The sequence below is a fragment of the Pseudonaja textilis genome, chromosome 15 (genome assembly GCF_049901715.1).
Source record: "Pseudonaja textilis isolate UNSWEBS1 chromosome 15, rPseTex1.2, whole genome shotgun sequence".
NCBI lineage: Eukaryota > Metazoa > Chordata > Lepidosauria > Squamata > Elapidae > Pseudonaja > Pseudonaja textilis.
Window position 1 is genome coordinate 8,724,443 of NC_142004.1, and position 14,376 is coordinate 8,738,818.

General features: G+C 45.5%; 1 protein-coding gene across 2 annotated transcripts in view; it reads right to left on the bottom strand.

The window, feature by feature from the left end:
* MMP17 (matrix metallopeptidase 17) overlaps window positions 1–14,376 on the bottom strand; it is a 76,803-nt gene that overhangs the window by 14,630 nt on the left and 47,797 nt on the right. For both annotated transcript variants that reach the window (XM_026716257.2, XM_087913448.1), the window contains exons 2-3: window positions 8,648–8,780; window positions 5,105–5,231 (exon numbers count right to left, since the gene is read on the bottom strand). In XM_026716257.2, the coding sequence (XP_026572042.2) occupies window positions 5,105–5,231; window positions 8,648–8,780 (260 nt within the window). The remainder of the gene's footprint in view (window positions 1–5,104; window positions 5,232–8,647; window positions 8,781–14,376) is intronic.

The following is a 14,376-nucleotide window of genomic DNA, read 5'->3' on the forward strand; positions in this document are numbered from 1 at the left end:
TTTCTTTGAAGACGTTTTGCTTCTCTTCCAAGAAGCTTCTTCAGCTCTGACTGGATGGTGGGGAATGGAAGGATTTATACTTCTTGCAGATAGCTGGTCGTTTGCATCCTTTTAGAGGTTCGTTGAGGCCATTTGGAGGTTTATCTGTGTCATCAGTAATGCAAAGAGGGGTCAAAGAGGCCATCTATGTTAAAACTGAACAGCCTTCGCTCAACAGAGGAGGAGGGATATGACATCATCTCTCTCCAGTCTACAACACTATCCTTTTAGCAGTTCCAAGAAGGCTCCACACCCACTCGGGTGACCCTGAGGATACAGATAAACCTCCAAGTGGCCTCAATGACTCCCTTAAAGAATGCAGATGACCAGCTGTCTGCAAGCAGTATAAATCCTTCCATCCTCCACCATCCAGTCAGAGCTGAAGAAGCCTCATGGATGAGAAGCCAAACATCTCCAAAGAAAAACCAGAAAGTCCAGTTGCCCCTTGGAAAAAATCACCCGTCTTACAATCCTTCTTTCCACCACCACGATATATCTCTGTCTTTCTTAGCTTGTGGTCCTGCAACCAGCCAATTTGGAAAAAGCAAAAACAAACCTTAGCTAAGAATGTTGATAACCTAGAGGACAGGTAGTCCTTGACTTACAACAGTTCTGTTGTGGTTCGCCGGCAGCCTGTGCAGACGGCAGCGGAATCGGACAGTGGGGAAGAACGGGGACCAGTCTGGGAGTCTGAAAAGGATTTGGATGAGGGTCCTGCATCCGATGCAGAGATGGGGCCAGGGCCATCTGGGAGTGGGGTGCTGACTCTGGAGGCTCTGGAGTCTGGCAGCAGTGAGGCAGAGGAACAAGGGGAGCCTGTTCCCAGTGCATGTGTGTGCAGAGTTGCTAGAAGGAAAGAGCAGCTGGGAAAAAGAGGTGACTCGGGAGCGAAGCTGGGAGGTGATTGCCCCTCCCCTAAGATATAAAGGAAGTGCAAAGGTAGAGAAACCTTTGCAGGAAGCAAAGTCATTCGTTCTGTTCAGATTAAACCTTGAAGCTCTGTGTGGACTTTGTACTTCGGATGGTTTTTTACAGTTAATATGGCACTTTAGTTGTTGGCAGCAATTCAAAGGAGAGAAAGGTGGGTGCTTATCTTGAGGGACTGTTTGGGACTCATTACCGGCTGGGAATGAACATAATTCCCAGCAATGAAATAAAACAAGAGTTATTTTGACTAAGCATGTGCTTAATTTCGGTCTCAGGAAACCTTGGCCAAAACAAGTTCATTTAGTGATGGGTCAAAATGTCAAGGGCACTGAGCAAAGTGACTTATGACCATTTTGCAGAGTTACGACCTTTGCAGAATCCCCATGCTCGTGTGATCAAAATTCAGAGGCTTGGCAACTGCTTCATATCTATGACCATTGTCGTATCCCGGGGATGAGTGATCCCCTTTTGCGACCTACTGACAAGCAAACTCAATGGCGAAGTTAGATTCACTTAACGATCGGGTTAGTAACTTATCAACTGCCTATGATTCACTTAACAACGGGGGCAAGAAAGGTTGTTATATGGGGCATAACTCACTTGACAAATGTCTCACTTATCCATGGAAATTTGTGGATCAACGATGGCAAGTTGAGGACTCCCTGGAGTAAGGCCACTGTGCTTATTTAACTCCGTTAAGTTCTTTATGGCTTACCAAAAAAAAAAAAAGCAATAAAACCAGCCAATTATTTAAAAATGAAGCACGATGGCTAGTTAAAGAAAGCCGAGCTGATCAATAAAGTAAATTTTAATTCATTTGTTTAAAGCCATGCATCTGTCGCCATTGATAAAGCAGCCTATACATCATGCGCCGCATTTCCGCAAAGAGCCTCTGCTACAGCTAAAAACATGGACCTGCTTATCGAGAGCTGGCCCGACTCAAGTACTGTCCGTAGAAGTGGGGAGCTTCGCAGTTTTTTAACAATCTGTCCAGAGCTGGTGTTTTATTCCCTGCCTCCCGGAGCACGCTGGTAAAATGATTTATTGAAAAAGTGATTTGTTTTTGTGAGCAAAGCTCAACTCTCAACAGTTGCCATAAACCACTGGAAAAACCAATCACCCTTTCTTCGCAGATAATGCAGCATTATGAGCTTAGCTTTATGGAGTAACTGCATTTTTTTTCTTTTTTGGAAATCCTGTAAATCCATCAACCTTCCTTTCTTCCTTCCTTCCTCTCTCTCTCTCCCTTCATCTTTCCTTTCCTTTCCCTTCTCCTCCCTCCCTCCCTTCCTTCCTCCCTCCCCTCCCTCCCTCCCACCTTTCATCTCCTTCCTTCCCTTCCTTCCTCTCTCTCTCCCTTCATCTTTCCTTTACTTTACTTTCCTTCCCTTTCCTTTCCTTTCTCCTCCTCCCTCCCTCCCTTCATCTCCTTCCTTCCTTCCTTCCTTCCTTCCTTCCTTCCTTCCTACCTTCCTTTCTTCCTTCCTTCCTCTCTCTCTCTCCCTTCATCTTTCCTTTCCTTTCCTTTCCTTTCCTTTCCCTTCTCTTCCTCCCTCCCTCCTTTCATCTCCTTCCTTCCTTCCTTCCTTCCTTCCTTCCTTCCTTCCTTCCTTCCTTCCTTCCTCCCTTCCTTCCTTTTTCTTTCCTGCTGGTTCCTTTAAGGATGAAGGCTGAAAGACAGCAAAGTATAGGAGTGTGACGCAAAGCAGAGCCCCGTAGGACTCGGAGCAATGTGTCTCCTCTTCCTTCCACGCTTCTGCCCAACGTTGCTGGTGTAGCTTCCTGATAAAACCGGGGTGGAAAGCAGCTGATTTTTTTTGGGGGGGTGGGTGAGCCTGTGGCTTTTAATCTGGCCCTCACAAGGGATAGAAATTCATTTCTGAGTTGGCAGCGTTGATATTTGCAGAAAGCCAAGTGGAGAAATTCATTAGTTCAAAGTGTCAATGAATGAAGCCTCACTGCACGCCCAGAAGGCCATCGATGGCTCATTATCTCTGCATACAGGTAAAGCATTTTTCCTTTCCGGCTTTGGCACCTGCAAAGATCTTCTTACCCTTCACTGAACATGGCCAGACATCCGCATCCATAAAATAAGACCTAGCTCCAGGCGCTGCTTTATTCATGGATTGCATTTTTAATCTCTTTTTATGTCTGACCAGATTCCGAGGGGGTATCAGAAGCAAGAGAGGAAATAATTCAGATGGAGTGAGCAAAGGAGGGTGAAGTTTCTTTGCTTCATCTCCCCACCAGGTCTCAGTGTGGAGCGGCAATGGCTGGTACAGGTTTGCAGTTCCGCAATGGCGGCTTGGGGGCTCAAAATAATTTCGTGAGAGGTAGACAAGGGGTATCCTCCTTCTTTCCGTTCATGCCTCCAGGGAAAATGACTTCTGCAATCAGGTTTGGAGTGGTTTATATTGAGTTTGTATCTGTTGTGTGCTCTTGTATTGTTACAGTTGAAGCTGAAGTAGTCATTGACTGGTAGGATATTGCAGCAGATAATTTTGTGTACTACACTTAGGTCCAACCGTAGGTGGCGTAGTTCTAGGCTATCCAAGCCCAAAATCTCAAGCCCGCTGGTGTAGGGTATTCTGTTGCAAGCGGAAGAGTGGAAGACTCTTCTTGTGAAATACTTCTGGACTCACTCAGTTGCATTAACGTCCGAATACAGTGCAGATTCTAGATGGCTGATGTTAAGTTTGAGCAATGAGAGGCTGAACCAGAGCATGAGTGCAACAATACTTTATTTTACAATAAAGGGCTGACCGTGCTTGCCACGCCTGGAACTGGCTCGCAGCAATCAGCAACTGGTTGGACCCCGCAGCCTGCTTTTATAGCTGGCTGCTGGAGAGAACCAACCAATGGGAATGGGGAAATAACGCCCACACAAAGTGAGTGGACCTGAGTGAGAACTCCTAGAGTTCTCAGGACATAACAGCTGAGCTGTATTCAAGTATTGGTCTAGCAAAGATTTTGTATGCCTTAGTTAGCAATTCAATATTACTGGAGGAGAAGCTTCCTAAGATTGAAGGTCTTCTAGTCCAATTCTTTCCCTAAGGCAGGAGACCGTCTCACATCTTGGACAAATGGCTGTCCAATTTTATTCTTGAAGACCTCCAGGGATGGGGCTGCTGCAGCCTGAGGATCTCTCCAGAAGGCTCCTTCCATGCTTTCCTTTCTTATATTCTCTTGAATTCGTGGATCATTGCAAACTCTTCACCAACTCTCCGATGCGGCAGTAGAGGGAGCTCTGGCCACATGGATGAATTTGGACGAGTTGCTAAGGTCGAGAGACGCCAACTGAAGAACTTCTTCATCTCGCAAAGTTCTCTCCGGGGAGAGCTCACGTTGATGTTAAGAGTCCTAGCGAGGGAATAAATCATTGCCCAATGGCCAAATTGATCTTTTTCCCTACATGAAGCGGGTTCAGATCTGAAGACCTCGGTGGCCAGGGAGCGGTGTTTAAGAGGGTTGAGTTAAAAGGCAAACTTTCAAACTTGCCGGTGAGGTCTGAACCTTGTGTGTCGTAACCCATCTTGGGAAAACAGGTTAGATTAACAGAATAAGAGTTGGAAGGGACCTTGGAGGTCTTGAAATTCCACTGATTAATTGTTCTCACTGTCATGAAATTTCTCCTTAGTTCTAGATTGCTTCTTTCCTTGTTTAGTTTCCATCCATTTCTTCTTGTCCTACCCTCTGGTTCTTCAGAAAACAGGTTGATCCCTGCTTCTTCTTTCTGGAAGCCCCTTAGATATTGGAAGACTGCTATCATGTTACCCCTGGTCCTTCTTTTCATTAAACTAGACATATCCAACATGTGTCCAGCACATCTCCTGAAACCACAACGCTGACCAATCCTCTCCAAATCATGATTTGCAACCCTACAAACAAAACTCACCAAACAACCCAACAAGCTAGAACGCTCAGTTTGGACCCCAAGCAAACCAAAGCTCTGTCTGGAGGTGGAAGGAACCAAGACATCTCGCCACCTTAAATCATAACGGAGACCAAATTTGAGAGCATTTGCATCCAACACACGTTAAAAGGCATCAGTCAGGTGGTTATACTATCATTGGAGAGAAGAGCCTCCTTCGTCATTCATCAAAAGAGCAGTGATGACGTGAATGATTTAATTTCCTACCTCCAGGATAAATTCCTTTTGTTCCACTTGGTAACTCCTTGGCTATTTCGCTTCTTCCTCGTCTTTGATTCTGCAAGATCTGGCAAAGAGCAACGAGGTGTCTTCATCAGTTTGAAGGTGGCTTCATCTACAGATCCCCCCCAAAAGACCCCAAAGAAAGTGTTAAGGTCTTGGGATTTAAGAGCCAACCAGCGGCGAAGCTGCTGTAAGTCTGATGCAATAGAGGGCTGATGCAATGAAGATGAATCGGCATTAGTACTGCCCTTTAAGACTGGGGATGGGTTCTATCCCTTTAAGAGGTGTTTATATAAAGGCAGCCATTAGAGGGCGTTCTCTCTCTCCTTGTGTCTGGTATCCATTGCAGAGTTCTCTGTGTAGAGTTAAGATGAAGAAAGATTGCTTGTAAGGTATTTTGCCTACCACATATATTTCTGTATATAACTGTTGTATATAAATCACTGTTAAATGTCTAACTCTGTGTGCTGTGTTTAGCGCCTGGGTTGTCTCATAATAGTAGTCATGCTGCAAACACTCTGACAAAAAGAATATTGGATCGTCCTCAATTTTTATAGACAATGATCACAATATCCCACCTGGGGTTTAAAAAAAACAAACTTATACTAAAGTAACAGTAGAAGCCTTTGAGATATTTTGTAGATGGAGCACCCATCATTTCTGGAAGTAAGCGGTTCCAGTGTTTAATTGTTCTCACTGTCAGGAAATTTCTCCTTATTTCCACATTGGATTTCTCTTTTTATATTCTTCCTCCCGCCCTGCCCTCAGGGGCTTTGGAGAATAGGTTGTCCCCAGTGGTGGGATTCAATTTTGTATTTACTACTGGTTCTGTGGGCATGACTTGGAGGGTGTAGCAGGGGAAGGATACTATAAAATCTCCAGTCAGAGATGGTGTTGGCTGGTTCTCCAAAATACCCAAAATTTCCACTACGGATTCTCCAGACCTGGTCAGAACCTGCTGAATACCACCTCTGGTCTTGTCCCCCTATTTTTTTCTGGCAGGCACTCAAATATTGAAAGGCTACTATCATGTCTCCCCTAATCTTTCTCTTTTGTTAGAGTAGACGCTTTCACCATTCATCAATTGTTTTAGTTTCTAGTTTTTGTTAAGTCATCCCCTCCCCCTCCCCCAATTTTCAAAAGCGGGGGATGAAAATCTGCCTAATTTTCCTTCCTCCATCTATACCTCCTCTGGCCCTCACAAGCTAAAATCCAAAAAAATCAAATAAAACTTTACTCTTCCTGCAGCGAGAAAGAAAATAGAAAATAGAAAAGCAATCCAGAACGGCAAAGCAATCGAAAACGGTACTTCAAGAGGGCTTATGTTAAGAACAGAACTGATTTTTTTCCCAAGAAAAAAAAAACAACAACCCCAAAATGTGGGGTGGGGGGTGGGAAATAACTTTTGCAAAATGTTCTTTCCATTAACCTTTCCAAAGGAAGAAACTGCATGCTCGATTTTGAACGTTAAGTGGCGTTGCCTTTTCTATCTTCAATCCTTGGAGTGGATGTGTTTGGAAAAAAAGAAGAATAAAAATGAAAATCAACCGTTCTTTGTTTGGCTCCCAGGCAACTTGGAACATTTAATAAGATGGGAAAGGAAAAGATAATAATAATAATAATAATAATAATAATAATAATAATAATAATGACGTCTCCTTAATTAAGGAGCAAGGTGAGAAGAGCTCTGGCAAATGGCTGCTAGAGGCCGGGGCAAAGAGCTTTGAAGAGCGCTGCCAGAAGAGAAGCATGGGCTACGGAGTCCTTAAGGAGCCAATCAGCATCCCCACCCTCCTTGTTTGCAAGAGGGTGGGGCTCCCTAATGAGCAGAAGGCCATATGAGGACAGAGGATGGCACGGGCGAGGGCAAAGCAGGCCAGTTTCACAGGCAGGGCATTACGACTTCTTGACATTCATGCTGGCAAGGGGGGTGATCTTATATAAAGGTGTTTTCCTTTCCTTGGTGCTCTCTGAGCTTGGCAGTTTTCTTGCAGACGTTTCATTACCCGAATAGGTAACATCATCAGTGCTAGATGGGAGGGAGTTGTGGAGAGGAAGAGGAAGAGCGGGGAGGAGGAGGAGTGTGAGATCTTTGGTGGTCTCTGGGCGTGGCAGTTTTCTTCTGAATGTTTCATTACCAACTAGGTAATATCAGTGCTAGAAAGGAGGAGGAGGAGGAGGAGGAAGAGTAGGGGAGGAGGAGGAGGAGGAAGAAGGGTAGGGGAGGAGGAGGAGGAGGAAGAGTAGGGGAGGAGGAGGAGAAGGAGGAGGAGGAGGAGGGTCCTCAGTGGTCTCTGAAGTTGAAGGTTTTCTTGCAGATGTTTCATTGTCAAATTAGGTAACATCATCAGTGCTAGCAGCACCTAGTTTGCTAATGAAATATATGCAACGCCATGGTTCTCATTCCACTGCAACCTAAGGGTGGAGAAAATGCTGGAGGATTTGAATCTAGTGAGTGCAGGACTTCAATCCTAGAGTTGGCAGTCCCTGGTTTTCTTCCTGACAAAGAGCATTTCTGCCATAAATATATCTTATCAGAACGGTGCCCTTGAATCTCTGGCTTTAAGCCTTCAATTTCTGAGATTGGTCCGGGAAAGCCCCAAAACGCACCCATGAATTATGGCCCATCCTTCAACTCTCCAGCACAGAATGTTCTTCCCAGAAGATATAAGGAGGCCAGAGATGGTATTCCAGCAGGTTCTGACCAGTTCTGGAGAACCACTAGTGGAAATTTTGAGTAGTTCGGAGAACCGGCAAATCCCAACTCTGACTGGCCCTGCCCCCGTCTCTTCTCTGCCTCCCATTGAGTCCCAGCTGATCGGCTGAGTCTCCTTTGGTTGCCCTGCACAGGAGAATGGAGCTGGGAAGCAGGTTAGTGGGGTAGGGAGGGAAGGGGGATTTTGCAGTATATCCTTCCCCTGCCATGCTCACCAAGCCAAGCCACACCACGACCAACAATCCACACTCACAGAACCGGTAGTAAAAAAAAAAGGAATCCCACCACTGGAAGGAAGACAGGAACGAAAGGAAAAGGAAGAGAGGAACAAAAAGGGAAGAAGGAGAGGAAGAAGGGGGAAGGAAGAGAGGAACAAAAGGGGAAGGAGGAGAGGAAGAAGGGGGAAGGAAGAGAGGAACAAAGGGAAAGAATCAGAGGTGGTATTCAGTTGGTTCTGGAGACCTGGTAGTGGAAATTTTGAGTAGTTCAGAGAACCGGCAAATCCCACCTCTGACTGGTCCCACCCCCATCTATTCTCTGTCTCCTGAGTCCCAGCTGATTGGCTGGGTCTTCTCTGGTTGCCCTGCACAGGAGAACGGAGCTGGAAAGCAGGTTAGAGGGATGGGGAGGGAAGGGGGATTTTGCAGTATCCTTCCCCTGCCCACCAAGCCATGCCCACAGAACTGGTAGTAAAACTTTCTGAATCCCACCACCAAGGGAGACCTGTCCCATCAAAGCGGTAGCCTTTACCTCCACCTGGAATAGAAAACGGAACTATGTGTCTCCCAACCCATTCCAGGTTCTTCACTGACCTAGAATGCCGGTGGCTTCAAGTCCTCCAAACTGTTGCATCACCATGATGGCTTTGGTGAGCTCTTCTTGGGTCTGCAACTGTCCGGTGATGGGATCCGGTGGGGGCAGGTAGCCAAACTTGGTCAGCCAATCCTACGGGGAATGAAAAGGAGGAGAAAGAAAGAAAGAAAGAAAGAAAGAAAGAAAGAAAGAAAGAAAGAAAGAAAGAAAGAAAGAAAGAAAGAAAGAAAGAAAGAAAGAAAGAAAGAAAGAAAGAAGATTCAGAAAGTCTTTCTGATCCTGCTTCATCTAGAACAAGGGCCTTCAAACTTGGCAAGTTTAAGACTCCCAGAATTCCTGAACTAACAAGACAGGAGAAGGAATTCTGGGAGTTGAAGTCCACCGGTCTTAAAGCTGTCAAATTTGGAGACCCCCGATCTAGAACATAGAATAGTAGGGTTGGGAAGGATCTAGGAAGTTTTCTAGTCCAACCCCCCGCTCAAGCAGAACAAAAACAGAACAGAATAATGGAGTTAAAAGGGACCTTGGAGGTCTCAACCAACCTCCTGCTCAAGTAGGAGATACTCTACCATTCCGGACAAGTCCAATCTTTTCTTGAAAACCTCCAGTGATGGAGCATCCACAGCTTCTGGAGGCAAGCCGTTCCAATAGTTAATTCTTCTCACATTAAAGAATTCTCTCCTTAGCTCTGGATTGGATTGTCAACTCGTAAATCATTCCTATGTCTGTTTCTGAGTTGCCATAAGAAGGGGGGGGAGGCATGAAGGAGCAGGTGCGGCAGATGAAGGCCAGGAGTACATTCCACACTTATCTTGTGAAGATGGTAGCCTAGGCTACTGGATCTTCTGCCCGCAATAATCCTTCATTGGAGAGTGTGATTGATGACACCCAGCCCGGAGAATGTGTTTCATTGGAGAATCTGATTTATGACACCTTTGGGGGGGTGGGGACAAATAGGGTCATAGGTGATAGTAAATTATGTGTCTCAGAGTTGGCTTTATATGGGTTAGTGCTGGACATGTTGCTCCTATTAAATCTTTGGAATTCTTTTGAACTTGGCTTGAGGCTCATGATTTAATTAGGGCAATAGTCGGAACCCTGACATGGATCTCTCATTAATTAGTTTCCATCCTTTGCTTCTTGTCCTGTCTTCAGGTGCTGTGGAGAACAGGTTGACCTCCTCTATTCTGTGACAGACCCTCAAATATTTAAAGACTACTATCATGTCACCCTTAACCTTTTTCCTCATTAGACCAGATGGACCTTGTTCCCTCAATCATTCATCATATGGTTTATTCTATCTAGAACATGGCACTTAAGCGACGCTTGAGCTGTATATTACATATATATGTAATAGCATGTGTACATCAGTTTTGGGATTCAAAAACTTTTACTACTGGTTTTGTGGGCATGGCTCGGTGGGCGTGGCCATGTGACTAGGTGGGCGTGGCTTCTTTTGCAGTCCCCACCCATTTTGGGGAGCTTCCTAACCACAGAGGAGCCTTTGGGGGAGCGTTTTTGCTCCCCTAAGGCTCCTCTGGGGCTCTGGAAGGCAAAAAATGGAGGGAGGGGCTGAGGTCCTCCCTCCATTTTTTTCCTTTCAGGGCCTCAGCAAGGAGAATCCCGGCACAGCTAATCGTATCTACAGCTGATTGTCGGGAGAGAGAAAAAAAGAAAGAAATACCTTAGGCGAATGTCAGGCGGGCAGGCAGGTCCGGCAGGAGGGCGACCGGGTGGGGGGCGTGGCCAGCCAGAACTTACTACCGGTTCGGCAACCCATGCCAAATTCTTGCTACTGGTTCACCCGATCCGGTGCGAACCGGCTGAATACCACCATTGGTGTACATGTGTGTTATGTACATGCATGGCTAGATGTATATTTTCTTTTGAGAGCAGGCAATAGAATTTCATTTTTAATGTGGGCCAGTGTTTCCACAGTAAAAAATGAGACTAAAGGTTATCTTGTCTTGTCTTGACTTATCCTTTCATTTCCTATCTTATCCTAACCTGACTTGATTGGACCTATCCTATCCTATTATCTTATCATCTTATCCTATCCTATAAAAGGGATGTGGCGGCTCAGTGGCTAAGACACTGAGTATGATGATCAGAAAGGTTGGCAGTTCGAATCCCTAGCGCTGCATAACAGAGTGAGCTCCCATTACTTGTCCTGGCTTCTGCCAAACTAGCAGTTCGAATTCACGTAAAAATACAACTGGAAAAATAGGGACCCCTTTGGTGGGAAGGTAACAGTCCCACCGACTGCATGACCACAGAGACGTCTTCGGACAGCGCTGGCTCTTCAGTTTTTTAATGGAGATGAGCACCGCCCCCTAGAGCCAGAAATGACTAGCATGTATGTGCGAGGGGAATCTTTACTTTTACCTATCCTATCCCATCCTGACTTGATTTGACCTATCCTATCCTATCATCTGGTCTCACTCATTTACATATCCATACCCAGCTCCCCCTAAATGGCCTGTTCCTGCCTAACAAATGGACGTGTCAAGGCAGATCTGTGTACATTACTTTAGGTAATAAAATCCAATGACCTTCATGCGTTCCAGGACTGACATTTAATTTTCTCAACCAACTAAGAAAACATCTCGGATTACGGTGCAGTGCACGCCTCCATCTTTGATTTTCTACTTTGTCTGACCTGGCAGCTCATCAATTTGGGAATTCAATGGAGGGTAAGGAAAGATCTTAATACCAGCCATGGCTACTCCATGCTGAGCGGACAAAAAGGGGTTTCTTTAGCAAATGAGAAAATGCCGTACTTAGAAAGGAGGGAAAATTGAGACAACACAAAGGATCGATTTGCAGACACACCAAGAATCAAAAGGGCCCCCTCACACCATGCTTAAATTGTCCCAGATCCTGTTTCAGGCTATTTACGGTTGCATGGAGTTGCTAATCATCCATAACAGTAATGACTAGAATGCAGAAGCAACATTTGCACGTCTAATGGAAGTTTTGCAGGCACCTCGGTCATCGCCATGACTACCTATTCAGCCTGGATGGAAAAAGAATCAGACGGGATAGACAGGTGACAATCACAACATTGGACTACAACTCAAGCCAGGCTGTCACTCAAACGCAACCTTGGTTATCTTCCTTGCTTAGGAAATCTCGTACGTGTGATGGAAGAGTATGGTGCAACTCTAAGCTCAGACCGCTTCTCAGAAGAAGGAGACTCACTCCCTTTTTAGATCTCCTGGTCAGTATTTGACTATCATCCCATAAGATTAACAGAATAACACAGTTGGAAGGGACCTTGGGGGTCTTTTAGGACCCCGCTTAGGCAGGAAACCATATATCATGCCCAGTCTCTTCTTGAAAACCTCCAGAGAGGTTTGTCCTTTGTATGTTTTAGCCTCCAGTCTCCTAAAAACTCAGAGGTTGCGTCCTGTGGTAGAAGGTAGTCTGGATTCCCAGGGAATGCGTTCCAGAGAAATAAGAGACAATGGACTTTGGCAACAGCGGTGAATATCTGTAACTCGGGTATAGGATGAGGGGTGAAGGTTCATTCTCCAAGCTTGTGGGTTGGCTTCCAAACGTTTACCAGGCTATATAACTTCTTCACAGAGTTTAGATAATATTAGCACCTCTTCCCTAGTAATTCTCAGAATATATCTTTAATGATGCTGCTTGAATTTGGCAAGATTGATGTCAGTGCAGGAGAAGAGTACGCAGAACTGGAGGGTGGAGCAGAATGCACCATCAGTTTAGAATCTTTGCTTTGCCACAAGAGATCCAAGTCTACCTGCCCCCCTTCCTTGAATTCCATTGACTCTTATCTAGCATCAGTGTAGTGCCAACCAGCAGTTGACTAGGTTCTTGTGTATAGACTTCAATCAATCATTTATGCTGCAATCTAAACAAATGGTCCTGATTCTTTGCGTCTGTTGGTCAGGCTCAAAAAACCAAGACAACATACAGTTACGTCTAAGCAGTTTCCTTTGTTTCTCACCTATAGACAGAATCTTGACAACCTAAACCAACTACATTATATGCATTACTAAAGATGTACTCTGAGAACGTCTACACGGGAGCCTTCTTAACTCTCTCCCATCCAAGCTTTGCTGTCTGTTCTTCCTTCCTTCCTTCCTTCCTTCCTTCCTTCCTTCCTTCCTTCCTTCCTTCCTTCCTTCCTTCCTTCCTAGCTGATTTTCAAAATCAGCTGTTTTAAAACCAAGCGAGGAACCTTTTAACAATTGTATCTGATCATCCAAGGCACAGAACTAATTACAATGTAAGCTTTAATAACCCACCTGATGCTTTTATTAGCTCCTTGAGACAGCTCCCTACAGTGAGCCAAGAATTCCAGCTAGCAGGGCTCCTTTGGAACTGTCCAAGGTACCTGGCTCCTTGGTCCCAGGTATGAAAAGTGTCTTTATTCAACTGGAAACCTGCTTCTCTCTAACTGACAAATCTGCACCTGACTTCAGAGGTGGCTGGTTTCCCCGTGCAAGCTTCCAGCATCCACCAAAGAGGAGACGAGGCCATTTGCTAGCCTCAGCGTTCACATCATGCAAATGTGCTGCTCTTCAAAACATCTGTCTCTGAGAGATATTCCAGCTTGCAGAAGTGCCTGCAGTGCAGCTATTTTCAGCTCCATAAACAGCGGACAGTCGATTACTATGAGATTGACTCTTCTTTTAGGAAGCAAAGACAGCTGCTTCTAAAATAAGCAAGCCTTGCTGACTTCTCCTAAAGGTAGCATCAATGTTCCCTTTAGAGCAGGGGTGTCAAACTCAAGGCCCAGGGGCTGGATCCAGCCCATGGAGTATTTAGACCTGGCCTGTGGAGCTTCCTTGAAACAGCGAAGGAGGAGAGGAAACAGCGAAGGCATCCCATGATGCCTCTGCCACTGAAAACGGAGCTTGGGAAAGCCACAGATGGCCCTCCCGAGTTCCGTTTTTGCTGACAGAGGGTTGCAGAAGGCTGTGGCAGCTGAAAACAGAGCTCGGGAGCCTATTTTTCTGGCAAAGGATTGCAGGAGGTCGTGGCAGCCAAAAATGGAGCTTGGAAGCCTATGTTTGCTGGCAGAGGGTTGCACGAGGCTGTGGCAGCTGAAAACGGAGCTTGGGAGCCTATTTTTCTGGCAAAGGGTTGCAGGAGGCCGTGGCAGCCAAAAATGGAGCTTGGAAGCCTATGTTTGCTGGCAGAGGGTTGCAGAAGGCTGTGGCAGCTGAAAACGGAGCTCAGGAGCCTATTTTTCTGGCAGAGCACTTGGGCCACCACAGGCGCCTCCAACATGAGTATTGTTGAGCTGGCCATGTCCACCCTGGCCAACACCCCCAAGGTCAAATACAACCCTGATTCAGCCCTCAATGAAAATGAGTTTGACACCCTTGCTTTAGAGAAAGGACATGCTCTCTATCCAGCCATGGTTGGCTTTCTAAAGAGGTCTAGAGGCCAAATGTTCAAGGAAACTGTCTAGTCCGAGAAAGAGAAGGATTAGATATAATACAAGAGATATTTTCAAAGTACTTCAGGGGCTGTCACAGAGAATTGAGTGTCAACTCATTTTTCAAAGACCTAGAAGGCAAGATAAGAAGCAATGGATGGAAATTAGTCAAGGAGAGAACCAACTCAGAACTAAGGAGAAACATCCTGACAATTAGAATAATTAATTTATGGAACGGTTTGCCCGCAGAAATTGTTGGATGTTCCATCACTGGAGTTTTTAAAGAAGAGATTAGACAATCAGTTGTCTGAGATG